We start from the raw sequence: 27,592 nt of genomic DNA, 5'->3' as shown, positions 1-27,592 counted from the left end.
CACCACGGGCACCTTTCGGCCGCCGCCACGGCCGCGTCCCCCGGAGCGCCGGGGCCGCCCCGCCAGCCGCCCTCACGGACGGGGCGGGCGGTAACGCGACACCAAACGCCGTCCGGCCGCCGTGCCCGCCCCTCCCGCCCGCTCACTGCCCGGGCTCACGAGCTCGGTTGATTCTGTGTTTCACGAACACAATCACTTGGGAGAGCTCGGCGGTCGGGAGGGCGGCGCGGTTGGCGCTCCGCGGTGCCGGGCTGTGGCTGTGCCCTGGCACCGTGTCCCGCCTGCCTATCGCTTCCAGCGCCGCCGCGGCCGGCTCTGTGCGGCATCACGGACAGAATCACTAGGCAGGAAGAGACTTTCAACATCATCGAGTGCAACCCATACCCTAACGCCTCAAGTAAACCATGGCACCAAGTGCCACATCCAGTCTTTTTTTAAACACATCCAGGAATGGTGACTCCACCACTTTTTCCCAATATCCAACCTATATTTCCCTTGATGCAGCTTGAGACTGTGTCCTCTCGTTCTGTCAGTTGCTGCCTGAAGAAAGAGACCAACCCCACCTCACTACACCCACCTTTCAGGTAGCTGTAGAGAGTGATAAGGTCACCATTGAGTCTCCTTTTCTCCAGGCTAAACACCCCCAGCTCCCTCAGTCTTTCCTCACAGGGCTTGTGTTCCAAGCCCCTCGCCAGCCCCGTTGCCTTCTCTGGGTGTGCTCAAGCCTCTCAACGTCCTCCCTAAACTGAGGGTCCAGAACTGGACACAGCACTCAAGGTGTGGCCTCACCAGTACAGGGGAAGAATGACCTCCCTGCTCCTGCTGGCCACACTATTCCTGATACAGGCCAGGATGCCATTGGCCTTCTTGCCCAGGGCACACTGGTCCCTTTCTGCCTGGACACTGTCTATCCACACTGTCCCCAGTCTATGGCGTTGCAGGGGGTTACTGTGGCTAAAATGCAGGACTCGGCACTTGGACTTATTAAATATCATCTTACTGGGCTCTGCCCATGCATCCAACCGAGCCGTGTGTGTGGTCTGGGTGGTTTCTACGTGTGCTACAGCTGTCCTGCAGATAGAGAGGATGGTTATGTTAATAAAACTGCCAGTCTGCTGCCTTTCAGCGTGCTTAACCATAAAGAAAAAGCAGAGAAGGACAGAGGATGTCAAACGGGACCGGGCTGGGCGTGCTGGGCAGCGCGGCCTCCATCCGCACCGTGTCCGGAGGGGTGCCTTCCCCGGGCCTGGAGCAGGGGCGGTGCCGCTCTCCGTGCCCACAGCCCCGGCGCGGTGCCATCCCCGGGCCCGGGGTAGGGGAGGTGCCGCTCTCCGTGCCCACAGCCCCGGCGCGGTGCCATCCCCGGGCCCGGGGTAGGGGAGGTGCCGCTCTCCGTGCCCACAGCCCCAGCACAGCAGCAGGGCCGCCCTCCGCCGCCAGCCCGGGCCCACACGGCCCCCGGGCGCGCCGGGCCGCAGGAGCTGCCGTGCCCGATGGGCTGCGGTGGTTTCAGGGGCTCTCCTGACAGTAACGCAAAAGTTCTTCTTAACCCCTGAGTTTAAAGCTGCGTGGAGCTTCTGCTGCTTTTCTCAGAGAGTCTCACCCTGCCTGCGGGAAGGAGGGAGACGTCAGACCAGGGCTGGCAATGACAGGTAAACGAGCAGCAGGTTCACGGCTAAGGAGAGTAGGTTTATATTGGATATAAGGAAAAAATTCTTGCCAGTGAGGGTGGTGAGAAGTTGGAACAGGCTGTCTTGAGAAAGTTGTGGATGCCCATCCCTGGAAGTGTTCAGGGTCAGGCTGTATGGACTAGTGGAAAGTGTCTCTGCCCACGGCAAGGGGATTGGAACTGCATGGTCTATAAAGGTCCTTTCCAAACTGTTCTGTGATTCTATGATCTTTGCATCATTGAAACAAAAAAAGCTGGAGAAGGTGTTTGCAGCACTAGGTGAAATCAGGTTAGATTTTTTTCTGGAGAAAGAGCAACAAGGCTCAAGGTTTGTCAAGAGTTAATAGATATGAATTATCTGGTTTATAGCAAACAGGACTCAAGGTTTGTCAAGAGTTAATAGATAGGAATTATCTGGTTTATAGCAGAGTCCCATTTCTGAATTGTCCATGGTCCAAGTCATGTCCCATTCCAGATCAATATCCAGACCTTGAATGGTTTGGGCTGTCTCTTGTTATCCTTTTTTTCATCCTCACAAACACAAACTTAGTTCTGTTTTTAATTATTTGGTATATTAGTATTCTCATTATGCAGCAGACTTGCTCATCTCTTGCAATCACCACTCATTTCACTGCCAACTGAGTAGCTGGTTTGAAGCTGAGACTCTGTCTTCAAAATAAAATCAAGTATTTATTCACCTAAGTTGCATGAATGCAACTTTATCAGACAGAGCATTGTGTTGCTAAAGTTTTGCAGGGATTCTAAAGCAGCTGAGTAAAATCCCTGAATAAAGGAAGTGCTAGCAAATTACTGGATCTTCAGCTAGCTGATGAAGATTGATGCCTAATCATTAGGCCATTTCAGTTTTCTACTTTATTTATTTTCATATGGTGGAACCTTTGGAAATTTCAAATAAGAAATACTTCAGGGATGAACTGAAAATCACAACAGAGTTGCCATTAAAAAAATAGGCTTGTAATTTTTCTTAAGAAAACCTGCTACTTTGAGAGGCAAAGCTCATGAGGCAGAGCATCATAAGATGCTTAGGATAATGATGGGAGGTTTTGTTTCGCTTTAAGATCATCCCTCTGCTGTGCCATGTTATGCCTGTCTGCAGAAACTACATCAAGGGTGTGTGTCCCAGAAAAGTGCTGTCCTTCCTCTGCATGCCCCTTCCCCAGCCACATCTTGTTCTTTCTCACAGTGTGTTGTTACCAACTATCCTTGCTTGGCTCTGCAGCTGCCTGGCTGTTGTTGTTTGAGACTTACACATTAGCCCCTTAGCTTCCGAGTTTCTACACCTCTGTGGGCTTACGTTGACCAAAAGATCAGTCACAGTCTATCAGCTATAAGCCACAGTTTTAAGTCTTATATTAGAAGGTGAAAATAATAAGTTCACTGCTTAGTCCCAGAACCCATCTTGAGGCTATGGTGCAGCAGCTGTGTGTGGTTAGGATGGTTTCTACATGTGCTCCAGCTGTCTTGGAGATAAAGAGGATGGTTATGTTAATAAAACTGCCAGTCTGCTGCCTTTCAGCGTGCTTAATCATAAGGAAAAAATAGAGAAGGACAGAGGATGTCAAACAGGCAATGTTTTCTTTGTGGATGCACATACAATAAAAGACATAGCAGGAAAAGTCTGTTTTTCACAGGACAATAAATGACTTCTGTCACTTCAGTAAGCAGGAGGAAAGGCCTTCTCATTGATGAATGAGGAGGATTATATAGGCTGAAGCCTGAACTCTGAACCATTAAAATGTCTTATCCAACCAGTCAGACTGGGAGCACAACAGGGACACTGGTGGGGGAAATTAAAAGCTGCAGCCATTGCTGCTTTTGCATATGCTTATCCTGAATATTTAACCCTTTGCCTTTCACACTCTCTTCCACGGCAGGGAGGTGTAGAAACTGAAAGGAGGAAGATTTTCAGTTGTCATATTTTTAAAAAGGAGTCTGAATAGGTTTTCCTCCAGGTGCCCTTGAGGAGGGTGCCTGTGGAATGTAACTCATTTCAGTAGGGAACTAATTTAAATGAGGAACTGTTTTTTGCATTTTGCTACTGTTTAATGGAAAATGAGGTATAAGGCAGATCCCTGCTCCTTCATGGAGAAAACACTACAGAGAGTCAATGCAAATTAGTGCCAGAATGAGAGGAAAGCTGAAATCAGTCTAGGCCTACATTCTGCAGCTGTAGTGATCTTTCTATTTCAAGAAAATTTTCAGTCTAGAAAATGTCTCTCCTGGTTTCTCAGGGGATAAAAATCCATATCACAGGACTGTTTTACTGATACTACTTTGCCCACTCCTGCCAGTGTCTGTAGAGAGATCAAGCAATGAAAAAATTACTCCTGCTTTTCACTGTTTTGGACACATGGGTTAATGACAGCTGGAAGAATAATGCTAAGCAGAAGTCTCTTAAATTAACTATTGTCTTTTGATACCTAAAGGTATTGATTGTGCCACAACTAAAATTTTCCCCACAACAACATAATTATATGCAGTGACAAAGTGTTAATAGGAGTAGATGAGTTTGGCCAAAACAGTTGGCAGAGATCACATCATCTGCTGCATCTTCCCCAAGCCACCTGCATCGAGTTGCTGAGTGTGAAATGAAGTTTGTCTCTCAACAAGAACTGTTGTTTACTCTTGAAATGCAACTGCCTCTCACTCCTGTGAAGTAGGTAAGCAAATAATCTTGTGTAGACTCACATAAGCAGGACTCATGAATCTGAAACTCTTACCACAAGATTTATCAGTGATAGGGGAGGGCAGACCAACAGCTGGGGCTTGCATGCATGCAGTGGTTGGGAAGAAAGTCCCCAGAACTAAGATGCAGAGGTGTGATGAAGATTAGACCCCACGGCTGCTGAGGACACCAGTGGAGCACAATGGAGACCCCCAGGGCATCATGGCAGAAAAGGTCACAGGGAAGTTCAGGAATATTGTTTGTCCATGCGTTCTGCCAGAACTTTCCAAAGCTCTGGCAGAATGCATGGACAGCCTGAGCAGGAGGGATGCAAAGGGGCAAAGGGGCAAGGCAGAATGTGAAAAACCCTGTGTTTCTGCTGTCTTCTGTAGCATGTTTTGATATCATTAGTCTTTTATCTCTTTCTTCATTTGCAGACTGTGTTCCTGATGGAATGCTTTTTCAGCCTCTGGAGTCCTGGGGGTTTTGTACAGATTTTGTGTTCCAAGGGCCCATTCTTTTTAAATGTGAACCAGTAGCTAGAAGTGTATGAATTCTCTTTATTACATAACCTGTCCCTTTTGATCTGTGTTGGTGTGCCTTTCAAACCCACTGCAGGTGCCTGCCTGGGGGCTCTTTGCTGTGCCCATAGTCAGCCCATGAGCAGCAGGTGTGTGGAAGCCAGACAGACCTGTTCTGCAAGTGTGTGCCTTCCTGTCAGCTGTGTGTTGGACATCCCTGGGGAGACAGCTGGGCAGACCTAGAGCAGCAAGGAGCCGAAGCTGGGCGGGACTGGAGTAGAAAAATCAGTGAGGAGGAACTTAATCATAAGAATTACAACCCTACCAAAGGTAATCATCAGAGTTACTGGGAGTGGCCTCACAAACTGGGAACTGGCAGCAGGAGAGCTTCAGGAAAAGACAACCGCAGGGCAAGGGACGTGGTGTCACTCAGGTAAGTGAGAGAAAGCACTTCTGGAAGATCAGTCCATGAATATTTATTTCTTAAAATACTTTTAATAACATAAATGTGACCTGAATTAAAAGGTGGCTGTACTGTAAATTCTACATGTGTGTGTGTGTGCATGTACATATGTGCATGTGCTTACTGCTGGTAGTGAAGCTACTTACAGCCATTTCTGTTATCATAATGGTGTTGGGGTTTAGGAAAAAATAAAAGGGATGTCCTCTACACTCTGTCTGATTTGAATGAAATGGCTCACAGGCCTTTTTTAAAGGGGAAGAAATAACAAAGTAATTAAGTTTTGTATAAAATTAGTCTCAGTTCACTGAAACAGGGTGATGCTATGCATGTGTGTATAAATATGTCCAGTCTTTAGTTAAGTAATACATGCCTCGGGCTGAATTCAGAACTAATTACCATTTTACTCCCATCACTGTTGCTTGATTGTAATACAGTGATCTCTAACCCAAAGTGGTGCAGATATCTAGATTTTTATGTGTTTACCTATATGTGCATGAGCTACTGATTAAATTACAAACAAAATTTGTGTTAGATCCACCAAGAAACATCCAGAACTTGGAAAACTAAAACTAAAATTATCTACACAGCTTCAGGTGGCCGTGAATTTATGAAACCAGATTTATGGTGGATTTCTGAAACCTTTAAGCAGTAATGTGATGTCATGGAGTGTTTTTATCACACAGTTGGTTTTTCACAACAAGAGCTATATGTATGCATAGTCCTTTGAAACAAAAATCCTTCATTCTTCTCATGTTCTGCCATAGCTTTTGCTGTCACAGTTTTTCAGAATTTCTGTATTTGTGCTGGGGTTTGATACAGGCTTAATACAGGCAGCTACCAGCAAAATCAGAGCTCAGTCAGCAGGGAGACATTTTCAAAAGTAGTATATGATTTTTGCTTTCATAAAAGGAAGCCATAGATAATAGTGTACTGTTGAAAGTTTGGCCTCTAGACTTTTTATGGCCTGCTCATTAAGGGCTTCAGCGTAATGTACTCCTTGGGTTTTTTTTTTATTATTTTAACTCGTTCTTCAGCTTACCTGTGAGGAATTACTTTGGGTGGACTTAGTTCATTGGGAATGTTGAAGATATATGTTAATTTTCCAGAAATTATAGTAGTCCATGTCCGCATTAGAAAAAATATCTTTGTCTTAATCCTTATTCAGGTTCTGTACCATTTCACACTTCTGTGCTTAGATTTCCTTATGCAGCACAAATAAATTAATTTTTGTAGATGATCTAAGCAAAACCTAGCACCGTAAGAACTTGCATATCTCCACTGAAATGGTGCCAGTTAGAACTAACATTTTTAGCATAAAGCACAGCAGCAGTGAGTTCTCCTGACTCATTTTTCAGTGCAGTAGTGACTCTTAACTTTGCCTGTTTTTCCTGCTCTATTGAAAGGAAGCCAAGTTTCCTCCAAGTAACCACCTGCTCAAATAGCAGCATGGGCCTCATTATTTGCTGTTTTCTCTGTGGTCTAGCTCTTCAAAAGTGGTCAGCCTAATTTTCTTCCACTCCCTTAATATGCTTCTGTAGCAGCTAGCCTAAGTTTGATATTCCAGTATGCTTTAAATTTTGGACCAAGAGAAAATATTGTGTTTCTGTATCTGATTTTTGAAACACTGTTTTCTTACAGGGTGTTACAGCTACCAGCTGTTTCAAAAGTGAGTTATAATACTAAATCTTTACAGCTGAGACATTGCTACAGCAAGCCACAGGATATTATTTTTAGTCCTTGTTCTCAAGGACAGAAGGGACTCTGGTGTGGCTGGTCAGAATTTCCCATTCAGCACAGGTGAAGATGCTGCTTGGTGACCCAGAGGTGCCTTGCAGTGAGAGATGAGGTGACTCTGAGGGCCAGGGAAACCTTGCAAAAGTGACATGGTCTGTTGGAAATAGTCTCTAAGGTGTTCTGCTGGCAGAAGAGACAGAGTGTGCAGTCTAACAAATGGATGGCTGACACCCGTCAGGCTCATTTTTTATTTGTTTGGATGCTGCTTTTGGTAAACAGTGGACATGGCAGGGGAAAAAAAAAAATCTCTTTTTCAGTGTTTGCTTTACAGTGGTGCTTTATTTCTCCCTCTTCTCTGACATTCAATGTCCACAACTGCCCACACCTGTGGTTTCCTGCTGCTTTGGTTCCTGCAGTTCCCTGGTAGCTGCTCTCCCTTCCTGCTGCACAGCCAGCACAGTGCGCTTGTGCAGAGCAGTTGCCAAAGCCTTGACTGTTGATCATGTTTAAAGGTCAGATAAAAGAGGAGGGAAATAATAAAAGCAGCAGTGAAATAGTAACGGTCAAAGCTGGAGAGCAAGGTTTTGCCACTGCAAGGAATTGAGTAGCAGACATAAGGTTTAAGGATTTGTCTTTTATCAGTCAGGCAGTGTGCTGGACTGAAGTTACTGAATTACTCAGCTGTTCTTTATGTGCCTGTAGTCACATTATGGCTGGTCCTCCCAATTGGTGCATGAAAAACAAGTGTAAGAATATTTTATTATGAAGTGGTATGCAGTTAACATGGGACAGAATGTCTGGAGAAATAACTGCATTAAGTCCATGTCAGCTCATAGCATTTTTCATAGGGTCTAATGAAGATCTAGATGAATCTTAGCCTTTGTTTTTGTTGTATTTAATTAATCAGCTGTTTCTTTAGACCTTTGGCTAATCATTACACAAGGATTTGCATGTTCACACTGATGATGGAAACTGCTCATAGCTTACAAATTAGACATATTCAGGGGCAAAACTGTGTATTTGCTGTGAATATGGACAACTTAACTCTCCTGAACATGGCAGGAGCAAGCAGCAGACAGCTTCTGTGTGGGCAGTATTCAAGCTGTCTGTTCCCATATATTTCATGGGTGTCTTAAGTCTTGATATTTCTTTTCAGTCTTCACCACAAAGTTTGTCACTCAGGCTTCTTAAGTCTTCGTCCTGGCACTTTAAATAACATAATGAGAACTTCAGGCCATAAAATGTCGGAGAGGATTGATGATTTTAGGGCTTTACAATTGTGTGAATGCTTCTGCTATTGCTAAGGGGACAGTATCCATCTGAGAATGAATGACAGGGGACTGGAAAAATCATGGTAAGGCTTCTGCTGGCACACAGAGCTTGTGGATCTGTGCTGACACAGGGAGTGGTTTCACACTGCAGCTTTAGATGAATTAGCCATTCACCCCTGACTAATACCAGCCACTAAAATGGCAGGAAATCACCATGGTAAAAGAGCAGTGGATTTTTCCTGCTTGGTTAGTGGTTTGAATCAACTTACCATGTGATCAATTGCACAACTGAGGGCAAAACAAACAATAAGAAGACAGCAAAGACAGGAGATAATCCCTTCTTTTGGCATTGATGAACACTTAATTCAGCTCAGCTACACTGACATTCACTATTTGGATTTCCTGAACTGGTTTAAGCAGCTCCCACAGCTGCCACCTTCTAGCTGCTTTTTCCTGTCCCTGTGTTGCCCTCTGTGCTTTGTCTAAATTGCCAGGGCAGCAAAACAGCTTGGCAAGCAAACACAGCTGGAAACAAAATGCTGCCTTTTCCCCAAGTGTTCATCCTGTTGGCAAATGTGCACAGAGGGGCAGTGTTGGTGTAGGATGGGGGCTAATTAACCTGGCACTGCTGCCAGGTTGTGGAACTGCTGTGCCACGTGTAGTGCACCAAGTAGCCTGCTAGGAGCAGTTTGCAGGTGAGTGTAGTTCAACTTCTGCTAAGGTTTTGCCTTGTATTTCCCATTGTCTAAGAGCTGCTGCTTCTGCTATTTTTAGGTACTGTGGTCTTCGTTGTGTATTTAGCTTTGACATCAGGATTTGGGTTCAGAAGGGTCAGAAGGCTCTGCAGAGGGATCTGGACAGGCTGGATCCATGGGCCCAGGCCAGTGCTCTGAGATTCCACAAGGCCAAGGGCCCAGTCCTGCCTTGGGTCACACCAACCCCCTGCAGCTCCAGGCTGGGGCAGAGGGGCTGGAAAGATGGGAAAGGCCCTGGGGGTGCTGGGGACAGCGGCTGGACAGGAGCCAGGTGTGCCCAGGGGGGCAGGAGGCCAATGGTGCCAGCCATGGTGTGGCAGCAGGCCAGGGCAGTGACTGTCCCCTGGGCAGTCACTGCTGGGGCCGCACCTCAGATCCTGGGGCACTTCTGGGAACCTCAGGACAAGAAATGGACATGGAGGGGCTGGAGCGTGTCCAGAGAAGGGAACGGAGCTGGGGAAGGGGCTGCAGCACCAGGAGGGGCTGGGGGGGCTCAGCCTGGAGAAAAGGAGGCTCAGGGGGCCCTTCTGGCTCTGCACAACTCCCTGACAGGAGGGGACAGCTGGGGGGGATCAGGCTCTGCTGCCAGGGAACAAGGGACAGGATGAGAGGAAACAGCCTCAGGTTGTGTCAGGGGATGTTTATATTAGATCAGGAAAAATTTCTTTGCTGAGATTTATTAAACATTGGGATAGGCTACCCAGTGAAGTTGGTGGAATCACCATGCCTGGAAATGTACAAAAAACCCGTGGATGTGGCACATGAGGGCATGGTTTAGTGATGAACATCGTACTGGGCTGACTGATTTGATTATTTTAATGATCTTTTCCAATTTCTACAATTCTATGAATTCCAGAGAGTGGACTCAGTCTGTGTAAAAGAATATTAAAAAATCCAGTGGAATAAAGAAGCTGACATTTAGTTAAAATTGCACAAATTCTCTAATGCAAACTCTAAATTGAAGTAACACAGTGTATATGTTCATATGATCTAGACAGTACTGATCTTGGTACAGTGTTAACCCACAGGCAAGGAAAATCAGAATGCCAGTGAGGTACAGATTTTGAACCTTTTAAGATATTTTTGTTTCCTTTATCCTCTGTTGGTACTAGAAAAATGTCTTCATCTAATAAAATAAGTAGTTGAGCACTGTCAGTAGTCCTGCTCTGTGTTGAGTATGCACATAAACACGTTAGTTCCACATAACTTCTGTGTATCTCCCACTGCAAAAAATATTAAATGTATAATGTTGAGTTCTGTGGATTTCTGAGTTACCATTCTTGTGAGGATAGGAATGTAAGAACTGCAGTGATGTTACTGTTAGACAAGTAAGCTGCAGAAACAGCCTAGTCTAGAATTTATTTAGTCTTGGCCTGAAAAGTAGCATTGAAAGGCACTTCAGAATTACCATAGTGAGCAAAACTTCTTTTTCTGCTTGCTGAGTATTGTGAGAGGATAGAGAGAAAGAGTGTAAGTGGCCTTCTGTAATCAATCTTTTCCAGTGCTTACACCTCCATAAGAAACTGCAGCACATGGGAGTGCCAGAGCAAATAAAGTGCCAGTGACTGCCGGTGTTTTCCTTCCTGGATCCCATGGTTCTGCCCTGAGTGTGGTTGGAAAACATGAGTGCCACCCACTGGCATCATTGCTGGGAGGTGCATAAAGAGTAGGGAGGAATCTTTTTTACAGAGAGGACCAGTGTAGACATGGCTGCTGTGTCAGAGCTTTTTCCATGGATCTTTGCTGCACTCTGTAAGCACAAATGGGGGTGTATGTGCTTTTGTGTGCCTGTGCATGCATGGTGTGTAAATGTCAGTGTGCTTTTCTAGTAAGCACCTGTGCAAAGCCATTGGCAAGTTTTAAGATGGAGCTTGGACTCTTCATGACTTATACAATATGATTGCTGGCTAATGGTCCTGAAGTCTGTGTGTACCTGAGAATGAAGAAAGCCAGGACTGGCCCTGTGTATTTTTGTGTGTGTGTGTGTATTAGAGCTGAGGTGGGTTGTTTCAGTGTGCTTGCTTTCAGAGTGTACCTGAAAAGCTTGGTATTATTGCTGTGTTATTACTCCTTTGGCTGGATTCCTGGTGTAGCCAGCCTTGGAACCAGGTAAATCTGCTAGCACATTAAGAATGAAATTAAATAAAAAACAGGAAAAAGACTTTTTGTGATACCTCAAAGCACAGGTATATTCCATTTGCCTCTCTCTGCTGTCTCTGGCGTGCAACTGGTAAAGAATAATTTCACTTATTAATTTTAAGCATGAGAACAAACTGAAACATTTCATCACCAAATTCCATAAAATCAATGCCCTATATTTGCCATTGAAATTAATTGCCTGAAACTCATAGCTGAAAGCACAGTAGGTGCTTACAGGATAGAAGTCACAGTTCCAATAAAATGTTCTAGATAATACTGTTTGCAAAGCTGTTAAGTCTTACGTTTTGGCAATGTTTATAAGAAGCAGTAACTAAACAAGGTGCATGCTTGTACAGGCTGTGGATTTTCAGCTACAAATGCAGAAGAGATGCAGATGTTGCTCTTCAGAATACCTGCAGACTTGGCAGTGCTCAGAAGTTGGTACCAGAGAGCCCTAATGACAACTCTTTTTTCTCCTTGTCTTTGTACAGCAACAGTAGAAGTTGTGGCAAGGACTGTAGTCAGGAATGGCATTTTCTCTGCATGCTACTGATCTGTTCACTTGTAATAGACCAGAAGATAAAATGCTGAGCCATTCTGGCATCTTAAAAATGTGTTAGCTAGGAGGGTATTAGATGTTCTTTAAATATAATTAGGTTCATATCTATGGATTTTTGTGCATATGCCAGCCTTTAGGACTAGGGGTCCTCATTTGCTTGTGGAGCACTGTAGAACAAGCTTAACCCTAAATTCTCTCTGGTCATGCAGGGCATAATCCAAAAATGTGATAGTGGATGTCCTGTGTCATTCTGCAAGCCTTCAAATCCCAGTGCTGCTCCCTGCAGCCACTGATTGTAAGGGGTAGAAAGCTCCCTATTCACTTCACTTCACTTCACTTCTTCATTCATCATCATCCTTTCTCCCAATAAACTTTGTTATTGTTCTTTATGTCTGTGCAGAAAGTGGGGGCTGGAGGCCTGCTTGCTTGTAACTGAACATGGCAGGGGATGTGAAAAGATTCTCACGGATGCTGCTGGAGTGCAATAGCAATGACAAGCTATGTGGTAAGATTCACACATTCCTTTAATAGGATTTCACATGCCTGTAGGAAGACCAGGTTCACTAAAAAGTGTGCCAAGCCCTTTCTTCTCCTCCACTACATCCCAGCCCACACAGAAAGATTTGATGGAGCTTTCCCTGCATTGTGTTTCAGGGAAGAAATGTTTATGGGGATGAAGCCTCTGTGGCTGGATTAATCTCACATAATTTCAGCCATTTTAGAGAATTACTACTTCGAATGAGGTGTACAGCAGTCATTAAAGATTCCCTGCAGCTTCCCAAAGGACCAATTTTGTGGGATTTTGATTTCATGACTTTCTGCCATCTTTAGGAAGAGAAAAAAAGGTCTCAACCACCTCCAAATCTGGAGACATGAGAAAGATAGTTACCTTCACAAGCCTTGCTAATTGCAATGTCTTCCAGTCAAATTCCAAAGGTGACCACACCTAGTTTCCTTTAAAATGCTCTGTGTAATTTTACTGGAAGGAGCTGGAGCTGCAATTGCACATAATGACACAGCAATATCCAGCCCGTCCCATCTCCCTGCTGTCCTACTGCCAGTGCTGTTTCTGTTTCTCTGGTGGATGTGACTTCAAATGGCTACAATTCCTGGCCTGCATATTATAGCATCTAAATAAGTGACGTTGGGTGTGGGAGTCTTAGTGACTTCATACTAAATGTATAGTTTAGGTACTCAGCACCTTTGAAAAATAAGGTGGCAGCACTAACAGTGTTCAGTTATTCCAGAGGATGGAGCACACACTTTTGGGGCTGAAAGTTACTGAAATGGATTGTTGCTACATGGTTACACAGAACCAGTGTGCTGCTTACTCATTGGTTTTCCATTTTCTTTCTCCGCTGTCAGTTGTGCGTGAACATCAAACGGAAGTGATCGTTGTCCCAGCTCTCCTGGTGGGACTTTTTGTCATTGTGCTCAGTGTGATCCTCTGGCTCCACTGCCGCGGCCTGCGTGCAAAGCAGGAGCAATCAGCACCAGCCAGAACCCAAGGTAAAAAAAAGCTTTTCAGCCAGAGGAAAGAGTACTGGTTTCAGCCAATACAATATGGCAAATACAGTCAGAAGCCAATTCCATTTCCCCATCACTTGAGCTGTTAGGCAAAACCATTTATAAGGATCCTGAGTGGTATTCAGCAATCCAGTAAACAGCAGAAAAATTGTGAACACTGATTTACTTCATTTTGCAGCAGCAGTGGTGGAAGCTGTAGTATAGATGGACCTGAGAAAATCTAATGCATCATGCCATGTGGGCTGTTTTATGTACTGTGGTAACATCACAAGAGCTGCAAAGTGTATTTGTGTAACAGCTCCTGGAGGCTGCTGCAAGGAGCGTTTTACCAGGGTAATTATGAATTATAGTAATTTTGGTGTAGATTACACCTAGTTAATCTGTTTTCTATACTACCATTTAAGAAATTTAATTTCAAGCTGTTGTCACCCTCTTCCTATGGAGATAACGTGAAGTAGAACAGGGTGAGGGGGTAGTAGGTAGTAGAACAGGGTGAAGTAGAACTGGTGAGGGGGTAGGGAAAGGTTTGCTGACACACGTGTGGCTGTGTGGAAATGAAAATACACTTCTGAACTAATTTTGTGTATGTAGAGGGAAACAGATCTTGGGCCTATATTAAGAGAAATAATTGAGAACTGGTAATAAAAGAAAATGTTCATTGCTTGAGCACATGGAATGAAGTACAAATGTGTCTTATCTATAAAGGTTATGTAGTTAAATATGGGAGAAATTTCTAGACTGGTTCTGTCTTTTCATCAAATAGAGTGGGAGATAAATTCTTTGTCCTCTTCAAGGGCCAGGATAAGTAGGATAAAATAACAGTTCCTTATTTTGCCCTGATTTCTGAAACACTGTGGAGCAAAAATTAAAGAGCATGGAAGGATGAGCACTGGCATCTATTACAAGAGTTCATCTGTCTGCTTTTATGCATCATATGTGTTTTCTTTTGTCAGTGACAAGAAAGAATCAGCAGGAACCCTGCTCAACAGAGAACAGCTACATCCAGCTGAGTGAGAGCTCTGTGGAGAGCCTGCTAAATTCTGCATCCTTGACTCTGAAAGAATTAGAGATACCACGAGAGAAACTCTTACCAGACAGCTTGCAACTGATCAAACTTGGTGCCTATGGGAGCATCTACAGAGCACAGTTGGAAACCGGGAGCTCTGGGAAGACTAAGGCTGTGGTGTTGAAAGCCTTGCAAGGTATGGGCCGTGGTCAGGATCCACTTTGGTACAGTCTCTGTATCCCAGGCATGGTGCTGGGCAGAGCACTGCCATCAGTTCTGGGCAAGAACAAGTTATGTTCAGTACAGTAAGTCCAAGATGTTCTTGTAGGAATGTCTTGGTAGGATTAAAGATTGCTGACTATGTTGGTTTTAGCTGTCAACCTGTTCTATGCTGCTTCCATTTGTTGTTGTTTTGTTTTCAATTTGTTTTCTTTTGTTCTCTCAGATCCAGCTAGTCCCCAGAAAGTGAAGGATTTCTTGGGAAGGATTAAATTCCATCAAAACCTTGGCCATCATGAGAACCTGGTTGAATTGGTTGGATGTTGTGTAGACCAGCTCCCACTGTATATGATCATGGAAGATGTGTCTCTTGGTGACCTGCTGACATTTCTGTGGACATGTCGGAAGGTGAGTCAAAAGAAGTGATGACAGAATAGCTTCTTAAATTCCTTAGGTACATATCTATCCATAAGTAATTTTTTTTTTTCATCTCTCCATGCATCCCTCTATATCAATCAAAACTATTTCCGTGCTCCAAAGAAGTTCTACACATGTCCTGCTTGGCAGACCATTGAATGGCATTGCAGCCACTGGAATGAGAATGAATTCATAAATTCACCTGAATTCCTAAAGTTTTAAATCACTCCAAATGCTTTTAAGAAAGCAGAGCAGTTACAACACAGGGGAAGGTCATGGGATGATAACTAATTGGTAAAGACAGGAAATAGAATATAAGAATGAAAGGTTGGCACTTGCACTGAAGGGAGGTCAGCTATCTAGGCCGTGGTGCTGTTAATTCCGTGTATTAATAACCTAAAAATGGGATGACAATGACGTGAAGATATTTGCTGATGATTCCAGCCAGTAAAGCCAAGGGCAGACCCAAAGGAATTGCAGAAGGATCATCCAAGATTGACAGACTTGCCAATAAAAAAAACAGATAAAATTCAGCATAGTTTAAAATGAAATAATGCACAGGAAGAAGTTTCTTATATATGAATGATGGCTTCATGTCTGCCCATTGCTGATGAGTGGCAAAATCTGGTGGGATGAGGTCTGATAGTATGAAAATATGCAGTCCAGTGACAATGTTAACTCAAGTTTAAAAAGAGCCTAACTATCAGGGGAGGTTTAGATTGGATAGCAGGAGGATATTCTTCCCACAGAGCGTGCTGGGGCAGTGAACAGGGGCTCCAGGGAATAGTCACAGCTCCAACGCTGTCTGAGCTCCAGGAGTGTTTGGACAACACTGTCAGGGACAGGGTGGAGTTGTTGGGATGTCCTGTGCAGGGCCAGGAGTTGGATTCAGTGGTCCTTGTGAGTCGCTTCCACTTCAGCATATTCTGATTCTATGGCTCATTGTTACAAAAAGCACAGAAACAAAACTCTGCTGTTACTGTCTAAATCCATCACTCTCTTACATCTGAAACTCTAAATAGAGAAGAATTGCTTCCTGTCCTGTTCAGCAGAAGGTCCAGGTGGTAGGAAATAAAGCTAGTACATGCCATGTTCAAAACAAACAAATGGAGGTGATTCTTCATGATCTGAAGATCTGACTAATGGAATGTCTTGCCACTGACTGGTGTGTATACTGACAGTTCGTATTAGGTCAGTTATGGATGGTAACCTTTCAAAGGTTACTGAACATGTTGAAACCATAACCATCTAAGGAAGTTTTTAAGTAGAATGTATCTGTGGGCTGTAAAATGGCACAGGAAGAACACTGTGTGTTTACCTTATTCTCTCTCTCATCTCTCACTGTAACAGGCAGGGTGGTAGGAGAGATGGACTGTTAGTCTCGTACCAGGTGCCCAATTAATGAGTTAGAAATGTGGTTTTCTACTCATCATTCTAATTTATAATATAACTTTCATTCATCTGTGTGGCTTGTCATTCTTCACTGTCATTCTGACAATTTCTGTCTAACAATAATTTTTTTCCCATGTGTCAATTTGCCCACTAGTATCTCTAATTTGTCTTACTCAACATACCCTCAGCATCACCCATCCACGTCCTCCTACATTTTAGTCAATTTATGGGCAATTGTGAGAAGGAGGGGCATAAGATTAGATAGATTAGAAGGAAACATTCCCTACAATACTACTGCTGTGGCATTTGTTTGAACCAAGGTCCCTTACTTTGTGTCTAGGATGTAATGGCAATGGATGGTGTCCCCTATGACCTCACTGAGAGGCAGGTATATGAGGTTGGACAGCAGGTTGCAGCAGCTCTGGTAAGTCTGCTCAGGTTGGTTGCATTTTTTCCTTCTTACTTGATTGCAACACAAGTTTGTACAGTGGCTTAAGTCTTCTTGGCCTAAGCACTGAGAATAAAAGCTTTGTGAAAATATGCTTCCTTTATGTTGCTGAGCACATGTAACTCCACAGTGTTGAAGACAAGCATAAGCTCAGTGAAAATTTGTATCAATTAAATTTCCTGTTTTCTTTCTTTTCCAATTTCCCAGGCTTATCTTGAAGAAAAGAACTTGTTCCATGGTGACATTGCTGCCAGGAATGTCCTTCTCCATCACAACTTCACTGCCAAGCTCTGTGGTTTGGGCCTGGCCTACGAAACTCACACACACGGTGCCAGCTCAGTCACACGGAAAGTGCCCGTCAAGTGGCAGGCACCAGAGAGGCTCCTGAGCAAACCCCCTAGCATCAAGGCAGACATGTATGGCTTCATGTTGGGACTAGAAGTTCATCTGTCTCTTTCTCTCCTTTATGTATTATTTCATGTCCTGAAATTCACAGGAAGGCAGATCTAGTTTCAGCATAACACTCCACTTTTACAGCTCATTCTTTCTCCTGTCTGCAGGCCATGCCTAGTTTTAATGTATTTAAGCCAGCAAAAAACATCACCTTGTTTTCTTTTCTTGCAGATGGTCTTTTGGAATTCTACTGTATGAAATGATTACATTAGGTAAGAAGATTTAATGCTAAAAAAAAAAACAAACGTGAGGAAGCAGCAAATTAACAAGACCCAAAATCTCTAACTTTTGGAATGTAAAGTTGGGCCATTTAAATAAGCACCTTCTTTTTTTCCAATTTGCAAAGTCTCATCAATTCCTTTTAGACCTTCTGTTATTGTGAATTGTGGTAGAAAAAAACCCAGATTCTGACAGGGAAGGAGGGCAGTCTTGCACAGAAGCTGCTCTTTCCAAACGCTGCCATAAAGTTTTCAACTGTTGCTCCTTTTGCCTTTCCAGGTGCTCCACCATATCCTGAGGTGCCACCTTCTGACATCTTATCCTACCTGCAGAAACAGAACATTATGAAGCAGCCCTCGAGCTGCCAGCAAGCCATGTAAGCCACTCTCTTTATGGACAATTGAACATGAGGTTGGCAGAGCTAAATGGAAATGAGACATAGAAAATGAGATTTTACACAAGATTTCTAAGTCTAGAGTATACTGAGAATAATCTGTTAACTGAGATTTGTGTCTGCCACATCTCCTTACTGAGTTCTGCTGCATAAAACCTCTGTGGCCAAAAGCTTTCTGTCCTTCTGTTGCAAATGACACTTGTTTCCATTCCCTTCTGTTGAAAATGACACTTGTTTCTGTTTGCTTAAGTGCCCTTGCAATTTGCTGCTCCAGTGCTTCCTTGCAAGGTACAGCACTGCTGGGGAATGATTTTTCTCTTCAAAGTGATAGGATATTCTCTGAAGTGAACAAAGTATCCAAAGGGAAGATCTCAGGTACATTTCTTTGCATAAAGGCATAATTTCATCATTTCATGATTTACAGGTACAGCATCATGAAATCCTGCTGGCAGTGGAGTGCAGCTGACCGGCCTTCCCCAGCACAGCTCTTGTGCTGCCTGGAAACAGCCATGAAGACCAGCAACGGGCACACAGTGCTGCAGGTGCCTGAGCCAGTGGTGCCTGAACTCTATGCTGATGCTGCTGGTGTTGATGTGCACAGCCTTGTGAGGGAATACACAATCCTCTGAAGGGTCCTTTCGTATTTTGGTAAAGGAGAAAGAAGTCTCAGAGTTTTCCCTTTCTAAATATTTTGAAGCTCAGAATGAGGTGTGTATGTTAGAAGGGATCTCTTTGTTCTTCAGACATCTGTAAAATCTCCATGCCAGACACAAGAAACTGTTATCATTATTGTTAAATCAACCTGTTGGTGTCATTCTGCCAGTGGTCATTTGGGAGTAAAGTGTGTTTAGGAAGCTGTAGAAAATGAAATGAGAAACTTGAATTAAAGGAGTGTTAGGTTTGTGTGGCAAGGTTTTGGTGATAGGGTGGACTGCAGAGGTGACTTCTGTGAGAGGATGCCAGAAGCTTACCCCAGCTCCACAATGGACCTGCTACTGGTCAAGGCTGAGCCCTTCAGCAACACTGGTAGCACCTCTGTGATTACCTATTTAAGAAAGTGTAAAAGATACTGCATAACAGCAGGTGAAAGAGAGGAGTGTGAATGTGAGAGGAACAGCTCTGCAAACACCCAGGGCAGGGCAGAAGGAGGGGCAGGGGCTGCTCCAGAGCTGGGATTTCCCTGAAATTCCGTGGCTGAGCCCCTGCAGCCCCTGGAGGGCAGGGAGGGTGCAGAGACCCACCTGCAGCCCCTGACAGAGCCCATGCCAGAGCAGGGGGATGTCTGGAGACTGTGACTCCAAGGGAAGCCTGTGCTGAAGCAGAATCTGTCCTGGCAGAATTTGTGGAGAGAGGAGGCCTCATTGGAGAAGGACTGCACCTCATGGAAAGGGGCTCATGCTGGAGCACTTAATGAAGAACAACCCTTGCAAAGAACTTATGTTGGAGAAATTCTTGAAGGACCTACTTTCCTTTGGAGGGACCCCACAATGGAGCAGGGAAGGTGTGTGAGGAATCCTCCCACTGAGGAGGAAGGAGCAGCAGAGACAATGTGAGATGAACTCACCGCAACTCCCATTCTCCCTGCTGGATGAGAAGAGGTAGAGAAATTGGGAGTGAAGCTGAGCCTTGGAAGAAGAGAAGGGTGGAGGAAGGTGCTGCAGGACTTGGTTTTATTTCTCATTACACTTCCTAATTTGATTTGCAATAAACTGATTTTTCTCAAGTTGAGTCTCTTTTGCCCATAGCAGTAATTGGTGAACAATCTCTCACTGTCCTTATCTTGACCTGGAGGCCTTTTGTTGTATTTTCTCTCCCCTGTCCGGTTAAGAAGAGGAAATTATAGAGTGGCTGGATGGGTACCTACCATTCAGCCAAAGTCAACCCACCATGAGGTTTCTGGAAATTTTTCCCATCTTTTCTGTCCCAGGAAAATGCATCAGTTGAGTATTTGAAAGAGGAGATGTCCTGGGGAACATGCTGGGATGGTATTCAATAATTCTCTGTGATTTCTTCAGTGCTTATACTAGCTTCCCTTGGGAGCATGGGCACTGTATTCAAACACACAAACCCACAAAAAACCAATCCCCACACCTCCCTGCCCAACAACAGCAAAACCCTTCATGTCTGTGGATGCAGAAGCTGTTACACAAATGTCATACATCTTCATGGAGAGTGTGCTTTCTGTGCAGGTCAGGTGAGTACTCCGAAGCTTATATGAATTTTTTTGATCATTGATTTTAATGGACATACAGACATCATAAAAAAATTATGCTTTTCTTACTTCTATTTCTAAAGTTGACAGTATCTTAGGTTTTTTTTTTCTCTTACTATTTTGGCACTTTGAGCATTAAAGGTCCTTGCGAAAAAAGACTAAATACACATTAAAGGAATAATTTTACCATTCTGTGTGAAGAGTGGATTCAGTGTTCACTCAGCATCCCCCCACTTAGCATGACTCTTTCCATTCTGGTTTCCATCAAAACTTGTTGGTCTTCTTCCAAAGACAATGGTAAGAAGCTTTCTATTTTTAACGCAAAATAACATGAATGAAATAGTTGTTCTTTCCATGTCACTAAGGCTTTGTGGGAAATGAAGTTTGCTTCCCTAAATAAATGTAATGTGAGTTCATGCAGTACATGTTTCACCACTATACACTGGGACATTGCAAAGTCCATTCAAGAGGAAGCAGTCAGCTTTCTGACTTTTCCCATGGTGTTGGCTAATTGCCACCTGGATCTTCATAAACCAGTTGGTGTAAATCTGACCTGGAGAATTGAGATACCTTCTTTTCCAAATGGTAAAATAATAACATCCTTTTCTCTCTCCCTCACTTGAAGACAGGTTCAAAGCTGCCTGGTAAATTAGGTCAAATTCACAGTTATCTTTGATGAATAAACTATTCATTTAAAAAAAGCATTTGATTGGTTGAAACCTCCCACTGAAGAACAGGTATTCAGAAAAGTCTTGCCTGTGAAAGGTGGGTGTGTGGCAGGTAATACAATCCCAGAGCTGTGAAAGCATCCCCAGTGCTGCTGCAGACCTGACAAATAATGCACAGGGAGCCTTGTTAAACAGAGAGCTGAAGGTAACAAATGCAGCACTGTTCTCAGAGCACAGAAAGCAATGCTCTGCTTTACACAAATGCTCTTATTTTATTTCTGTTGTGAAAGCTCTGATCAAGGCAATCCATGGGAATTCAGATGCTGAGCACCTCACAGCCTCCAACAAAAGATCTACTTTGGTTTCCCCTGCAAGCAAATCTGTGCCGAGACCCTGCTTATGACTTTGCCCACAAAAAGGCCTTTTCCTGCTGTTAGATGTGATTTCATTTCCCTTCAATAAAGTGGCCCTAGTCATTCTAAGAATGTAAGCATTCTTACTCTGATTTGTCTCCCCCTGGTTAATTTATGTTGGTTTGGAAGTAACTGAATCTAAATCATAGTAAATTTTATACTGGCATCATGCAATTGTACGTGTGGAGTTACCCTAATTTAACTGCTCTCCGTGCTTTTTAAAGTAGCCTATACAGAAATCTTTTCCACATAGCAGTCTCCATTTTAGGATCAATGTAGACTCATGCATCAATTTCTCTTTAGTGAACCCACTGAGGACTTGGTGGAAATTTTTTAGTTGTTTTGTGGAGAATCATGGCTTTTCAGTGTTTTAGTTGTTTAATTTGAATATTTTGTTCTCATCAAAAATGTTGCCTTTTTATTATTATATTTCATTTTTTCAAAGATGACAGGGCCATCTGCATAATTTAATTAGTTTCTGGTGGACTATTTCTCTGTTCTTCTTAAATGTAGATTACCTTTCATTGCACATAAAGTCTTGTCTCCTACCTGTCTTCTTCAGGCATCTGATCACCTTTTCAGTGAGAGACTGAATCAGATCCAATGGATCTCCTAAGGATGAGGAAATCCTGTCCAGAGCAGGCAGAGTGAAAAAAGTGGTCCAAAAGGTGACAACAGACAGGAGGCACAGATATTAAATTTTCCTGGTATGATTTGGCTTCACTGTGCTTGGAATTTTTTAAACCACATATGAGCTTTGAAAGTCTTTGAAGTGCAAAATCTTCTTTGTGCTACAGTGGGCATGTTGCAAAGGACTCTTGTTCAGCCACATGGAAGAGAAGTACTGCAGTACTCTTGCTTTTCTGAATTCACAGAATTGTATTTTTGGTGAGGGCTTTGGTTTAGTCATGAGAATGTGAGAGTGCACTGGTTTATGTGCTACCTCCTACAGCTTGTGGTTTTATTTATAGCAGGTGCTGCACCATCAAGAAATAGCAATAATCCACACACATCCCCCCCAACTGTCCAAAACATATAAAAAGGCTACTTTTTTCACATAAGTTTCATGTTACTGTCATATTTTTGGATGGTTTAACAGGTTTCTCTATCTATGATGAAAGGAGGAGGTGAGCTAGTGTTTTCCCCTTGCCTTGTTTTTAAACAGCTCCTCCTTCTGCAAGGGGCGTTTTCCTTCATAGAATCATGGAGTCATAGAATGCCCTGAGTTAGAAGGGATCCACGAGGACCACAGAGAGGAATTGTTCATGCTGATTTAAACCCAAAATAAATAATGAAGGGATGAAAGAAAAATTGCCTGTCTTGATTTTTCATTTTGCTCATCTTTTCATGTACAACAGTTTCAGAAATAAAACAGTGCAGAATTTCACATCCATCCTCTGATATTATGTGGAAAATGCTCCCTCTGTTATTTTATGTGCACCAGGTTTCTGTCTCTGTAGCTTATTATGCTCTTATGCATTTAAATGGACCTTGATTGGGCGACTGTAATGAAGTGGATGTGCTCAACTCCCATATGGCCTTGCAGGAGTTTTTTATTTGATCATCTTCCTATGATTAGTTCTTCAAAATTCAGTACATGGAGGTGAAGGATGATGCTTGGGTATGTAAGAAGAGAATATTTTGATGTGGAAAGGCTATAGCAGAGCTGTCACCACCAGAGAAATCTTTCTTAACTTTCCACCTGAATCACTGCAAGAAGAATGAGAGCAATTAGATATTTATGCCTGAGCCTGGTCGTGGTCGATTGTTGCTTTTTTCTTTACACCAAGAGCATGTCCACAGCTGAGCTGCAGCTCTCAACTCTTGACCTCAGCCTGTCTTCAAGACAAGCTGATGTTTCCTGCCTGGTTTGTTGCGGTGTGTTGTAATGTCCTGTTTTAGATTTCCAGGTCACCTCCCAGGTGTGGCAATACCCGTCTCCCTTCCCCCCTTGCCCCCATGCTGAGTGAGTCCTGTCAATCAGGCTTAACATTCCAACAAGGCGTCGTGTGGTTGGTCAGATTCAAAGTATGCCCCTCAAGCCCAGAGGTCATTGGCCTGTCTAGGTGTCCCTCGTCCCTTGAGACCTCGCCCCTCCCACCTGGTTGGTGGCTCACCTGTCCCCTCCCCTCCCCCTGAGCTTAAAAGGTGAAGCAGGCCATGTGCTCTTGATTCTGTTGGAGGTCTTCCCAAGATTCAGACCTCTGTAACCATGGAATAAACCACTGCATATAACCCTCCAGCAGAATCCCTCCTTTTTTCTCTTCACCTTCTCCTGAAGTCTTCTTCCTAAGGTAAACAGAGTCCCTAACAAGCCTGGACTTGTGTAGTGCCCAGCTGAAACCACCGGCAAGCTAAAGGTGTCTCTGGGGCGATGCACCACAGAAGCTGCCTTTGGCTCAGCAGCAAGGGTCAGACTGGCCCAGGCACAATCTAACTGGTAATACTGGGATTCATATTCCAATACTGGTTTAAATTAATGTCTTCAGAAAAAGCATTTCCTGTGGGCTGGTGTTATCTTTTCAAAGTGTGGATTTGCTGTGATTTACGATTTGTGAGAAAAAAAAGATGAGCTAGATACAAGCTGAGTTGTCTGTGATCAAAGGGTTTTTTTTGAATGTGTTTTTTTGGAACAAATGTACTTCAGCTCCAAGCTGGAGAAGAGCATTTAGTTTGATGAGTTAGGTTTAATAGGTGTAGTTACTTAATCTCTTACACTAAATTATTGATTTTATTGATATTATTGAATTAAATCCTGCATTCTGTATTTAAATATTTTGGATAGACTATACAATCAGTTGCAGTAGCACAGTGAAGAAATCAGGGATGAAGGGGCAGAATTTAGATCCAGCTTGCTGGCAAGTGGGAGAAGTCTGATGTTTATGTCAAAAATCTGCCTACAATGAGCCACAAACTTGTAAAACAGGGCTGGCTAAAGTTCTGCGTTCAGTCAGTGTTCATCCTTTCTATGATTCCTGCTGTGTGCACAATTGATTCTAGGAGGAACTGTACTAGTTTGTTTTGCCCCCTGAATCACTACCCTGTCTGGATGAGTTTGAAATATCAAAAGTCACAGAATTATTCTATGAAACTGGGTCAACAGCATCCTGCAGCTCACTCCTACAGGACTGTCCCTGAAGCTGGTGTGGAGCTGCCAGCCCCTTAAACCACACACCACACAAAGTGGAGTGAGGGAGGGAGGAGGAGATCTTGGGATGTGAAGGTGGTGAAAAATCTCCTTTAGACCTTGTTAGGCCACACAGCACAAGGACACAGCAACCTCTCCAAGCCCAAGGAGTTCCTTTCAGTAGCCAAAGGTTTATTGTAAAGATTTATTTTATAATGTCAGTTCCTCATGTCAGGCTGACTGCCCTGTAGTTCCCTGTCTTCTTGAGGACACTTGCTGCCACCTTTGTTTTGTATCCTGCTTTTTTGGGACAGACCATTGTTGAGTTCAGTGGAGCAGCTCCTTGAACACCAGTCCCATCCTGAGCCTCTCTTCTCTACAGGAATCTCTGCCATGGTGAGATTTCTCCCATGAACACAGACTCCTGAGCAGACCAAAGTCTTTTCTCTTAAAGTCCAGGCTTGATTGTGATTTTGTTTTTGTATTTTTCTCTTCTTTTCAGGAACTCCAGCATCTCATGATTACTGCCCTGACCAGTTCTTCTCTGTGTTTTTAAAAACAAATGGAGTGTAAGAAGAAAAAGAAGGGAAAGGAAATTAAGAAAAGGTGTAGAAAATATTTATATGTTTGAAAATTAAGCATGTATATTCCTGGTAGCCTATAAAGTAAAAATAATCACAGAAATTTTAATAGAATTATATTTTCAAATTCTAATAATTCTCAGAATTAGCATAATTAATGATTTGCGATGTCTCCCGTTCTGAAGATACTATAGTTTCTATTTTCTGTCTGAAGTCCTGACCTAGCTTTAAGCAAACATGAACACAAATCAAAGACTTGAGCGGAAAGGCTGATACTGTTGGACAGGTCAGTGAAATTGCTGTTGTAGAAAAGGGCTAGCAGTACAAGCATATGATTTTAGTAATGGATTCCACAGATTGAACTTTTTCAATATATTCTCTTGCTCCATGAACGTGACATTAGAAATAGCTCAGAGTTTGGTGCAACCATGGCAGGAACAGGTTGCCATGGTTGTCACTACAAATCCGAAATGGTAGAGCTTTGTTCTGGAGTGGAAGAATTCAAGTTTCCCATGTGGGTCACCACAATAATTATTTCTCATCTTGCAGTTGCCCTTTTTCAGTCAGAATGGCTGCTTTGCCACCCCGCAGAGTCACATATGGAGAACAGGACACAGGCACCACCTGTTCTACTGTTACATTTCAGCTTCCTCCTGTGGAGTTAAGGTAACCCCCCTCAATTTTCTTGTCTCAGTTCTCAAACTCTTGTGTCTTGCTGTGTTGTTAATATAAATAAATAAATTGATATAATTAAGGATGTTGATACAGATCAAACACAGCTGCATTGCTTTCATTGATGGTGCTTGCAGTGAAAGAGAAATGCAATCTGTAAATTATCGCACTAGAATTACCTGTTTGCTAAGTGACGAAATTTAATTTCTCACCTTTTTTATCTTGGTCAAGCCTAAATTGCTTATTTATGGGATGTGAAGAATGCTAGATTACTTCAGTCCACTGTCAAAGCAAGTTTCCCTCAATGATTTATGAGGCATCCATCAGAGCAGCAGTTTAATCACTAAAGATCATCCTCTTTGTGAGCTATTGTCATTGCTTAAACCACTTTGTATTACAAAAAGCTGATGTATGACATCATTCCTTACGTGTATTACTTTTCGGTTAATAATATGCTCTGTCATTAGAAATGATTCCAAAGTGCTGTGATGAAAGCTTAGCCAACCCTCAGGGAAATCCAGCTCCATGTCCAGGCTTTGTGGCAGATGGGACTTCTAAATTCCAAGTAAAGCAAATTTTAAAAAAGCAACACTTAAAAGCATGTGACAGGGATAAGAAGGAGCACTTCTCTCTGAATGTGAAACACAGAACTGCCAAGAAACAGCGAATACAAAGAACAGAGGGGAACAGGGACATCAAGAATAAAGGTAAAATCTGTTAATAATGGAACAGATACATGCATTAGTGAATAAGCAGTCTAGCAAATTTCATGTCTGAATTAGAGATGTGTATTAGTATGCTAAGTTTTCCTTTCAATCCTGCTGTTTGAGACTGAGCAGGATGGGCAGTTGAAGGTAGGTTGAAGTTGCAGATTTGCAGCTCCAACAGAGTGATCTAAGAACTTCTGTTGGTGCTGTATCAAAACACTCGTGGTATCTGGACTTCCCTTCAGATGGAAAGCTGAGCTGTGACTGATCAGTAATCCCCTATAATGGGGTAAGTCTCAAGGGAGGGACTCTCAAAGGAAAGCGCAATGTCCTGATGAAGTATGCAGTGACTGAATTTTTTTGATTAACATTTGTATCAGTTGGGTGGATCAGCTGGCTGTGTGAATTTTTGTTCATGAGTTAATCAAAAGAGTGTGAATGTTTCTGTAAGTTAACCAGACCAGCATGGGGACAGTGTGTATACATATATACATATATAGCCTGATTAGCCTGATACATATTTCTTCCTGGTGCTAGTCAGTGTTGCAATGGTGAACATATCATAAATTCTGCCAGTAAGAATCAGATTTGTATTGTGATTCATGTGTTTATTGAAATTGCTACATTCCATTAGTTTGCTCTTGTATTGTGCTTCCACCACATAGCTGTGGTTGATTCTGCTAAATCAGAATCTCATGAAACATCACGTCTTCAAATAAGCAAATTTGTAATTAAAGGTTAAATTATCAATGTGTGGAATATCAAAAAGAACCCTGTCAGACATTGTTGGACTCTAACATGAGCGCAGGCTTGAGGTAAACTGACAGTGCAGTTTGACATGAATTGTATTTTTAGAGCTGGTCCCATTGAACAAAACCTCACCTTTCTCACATTTATGTTCTTTTTCTTCTTGTTAGGTTCTCCTGTTTTATCTACTGTGGAGGCCCTGGGGAGCACCCCTGAATTAAGGAGACACAAGAATCTCCCCTCAAAAAGCTGTTAAGACCCCATTGGCTCCCTCCTCTGTTCCTGTGTCTGTTCCTATGTCCCTGAGCCACTCCCTCCCTATTCCCCTGTTGGCCATGATCTTTGTCAGCCCGGCCCTCTGGGGATAGAGAGGAACCTGGACTCTCTTGACAAGTGGGTGCTCTGGGACTCTGAACATCTCACCCTGTGCAGCTGAATTAAACATCTGTGTGTATTATACGAAGGCCCTTTTTGCTTCTTCACCCTGGGCTTTACTAGCAGCAATTCAGGCTGCAAGAATCTACTACCTGCTGGATTGTTGCAGTGATTCTAGGGATCCTCTTCATGGCATTGCTGGGAATAACAGGGCATTT

At 43.3% G+C, this 27,592-nt stretch overlaps 1 protein-coding gene across 1 annotated transcript; it reads left to right on the top strand.

Annotated features, from left to right (window-relative positions):
- Positions 1-13: 13 nt before the first annotated feature.
- STYK1 (serine/threonine/tyrosine kinase 1) lies at positions 14-21,701 on the top strand. Its single transcript, XM_005492735.3, has 10 exons — positions 14-5,309; positions 12,198-12,302; positions 13,163-13,306; positions 14,278-14,526; positions 14,776-14,957; positions 16,699-16,782; positions 17,014-17,222; positions 17,431-17,471; positions 17,758-17,854; positions 18,297-21,701. Exons 2-10 carry the CDS (start codon positions 12,236-12,238, stop codon positions 18,499-18,501), a joined length of 1,278 nt encoding a protein of 425 aa, XP_005492792.1. The 5' UTR covers positions 14-5,309; positions 12,198-12,235; the 3' UTR covers positions 18,502-21,701.
- Positions 21,702-27,592: the final 5,891 nt, after the last annotated feature.

This window comes from Zonotrichia albicollis, chromosome 4, assembly GCF_047830755.1.
Source record: "Zonotrichia albicollis isolate bZonAlb1 chromosome 4, bZonAlb1.hap1, whole genome shotgun sequence".
Taxonomy (NCBI): domain Eukaryota; kingdom Metazoa; phylum Chordata; class Aves; order Passeriformes; family Passerellidae; genus Zonotrichia; species Zonotrichia albicollis.
Note: the sequence above shows the minus strand (reverse complement) of the source record. Positions and strands in the feature narration are given on the sequence as shown.

Bases quoted from the DNA above. Each gene is read 5' to 3' on its own strand.
- STYK1 (XM_005492735.3), top strand. From the start codon at position 12,236: ATGGCAGGGGATGTGAAAAGATTCTCACGGATGCTGCTGGAGTGCAAT. The intron at 12,303-13,162 runs GTAAGATTCACA...CTCCGCTGTCAG, and splicing joins TAGCAATGACAAGCTATGTG to TTGTGCGTGAACATCAAACG. The intron at 14,527-14,775 runs GTATGGGCCGTG...TTGTTCTCTCAG, and splicing joins GGTGTTGAAAGCCTTGCAAG to ATCCAGCTAGTCCCCAGAAA.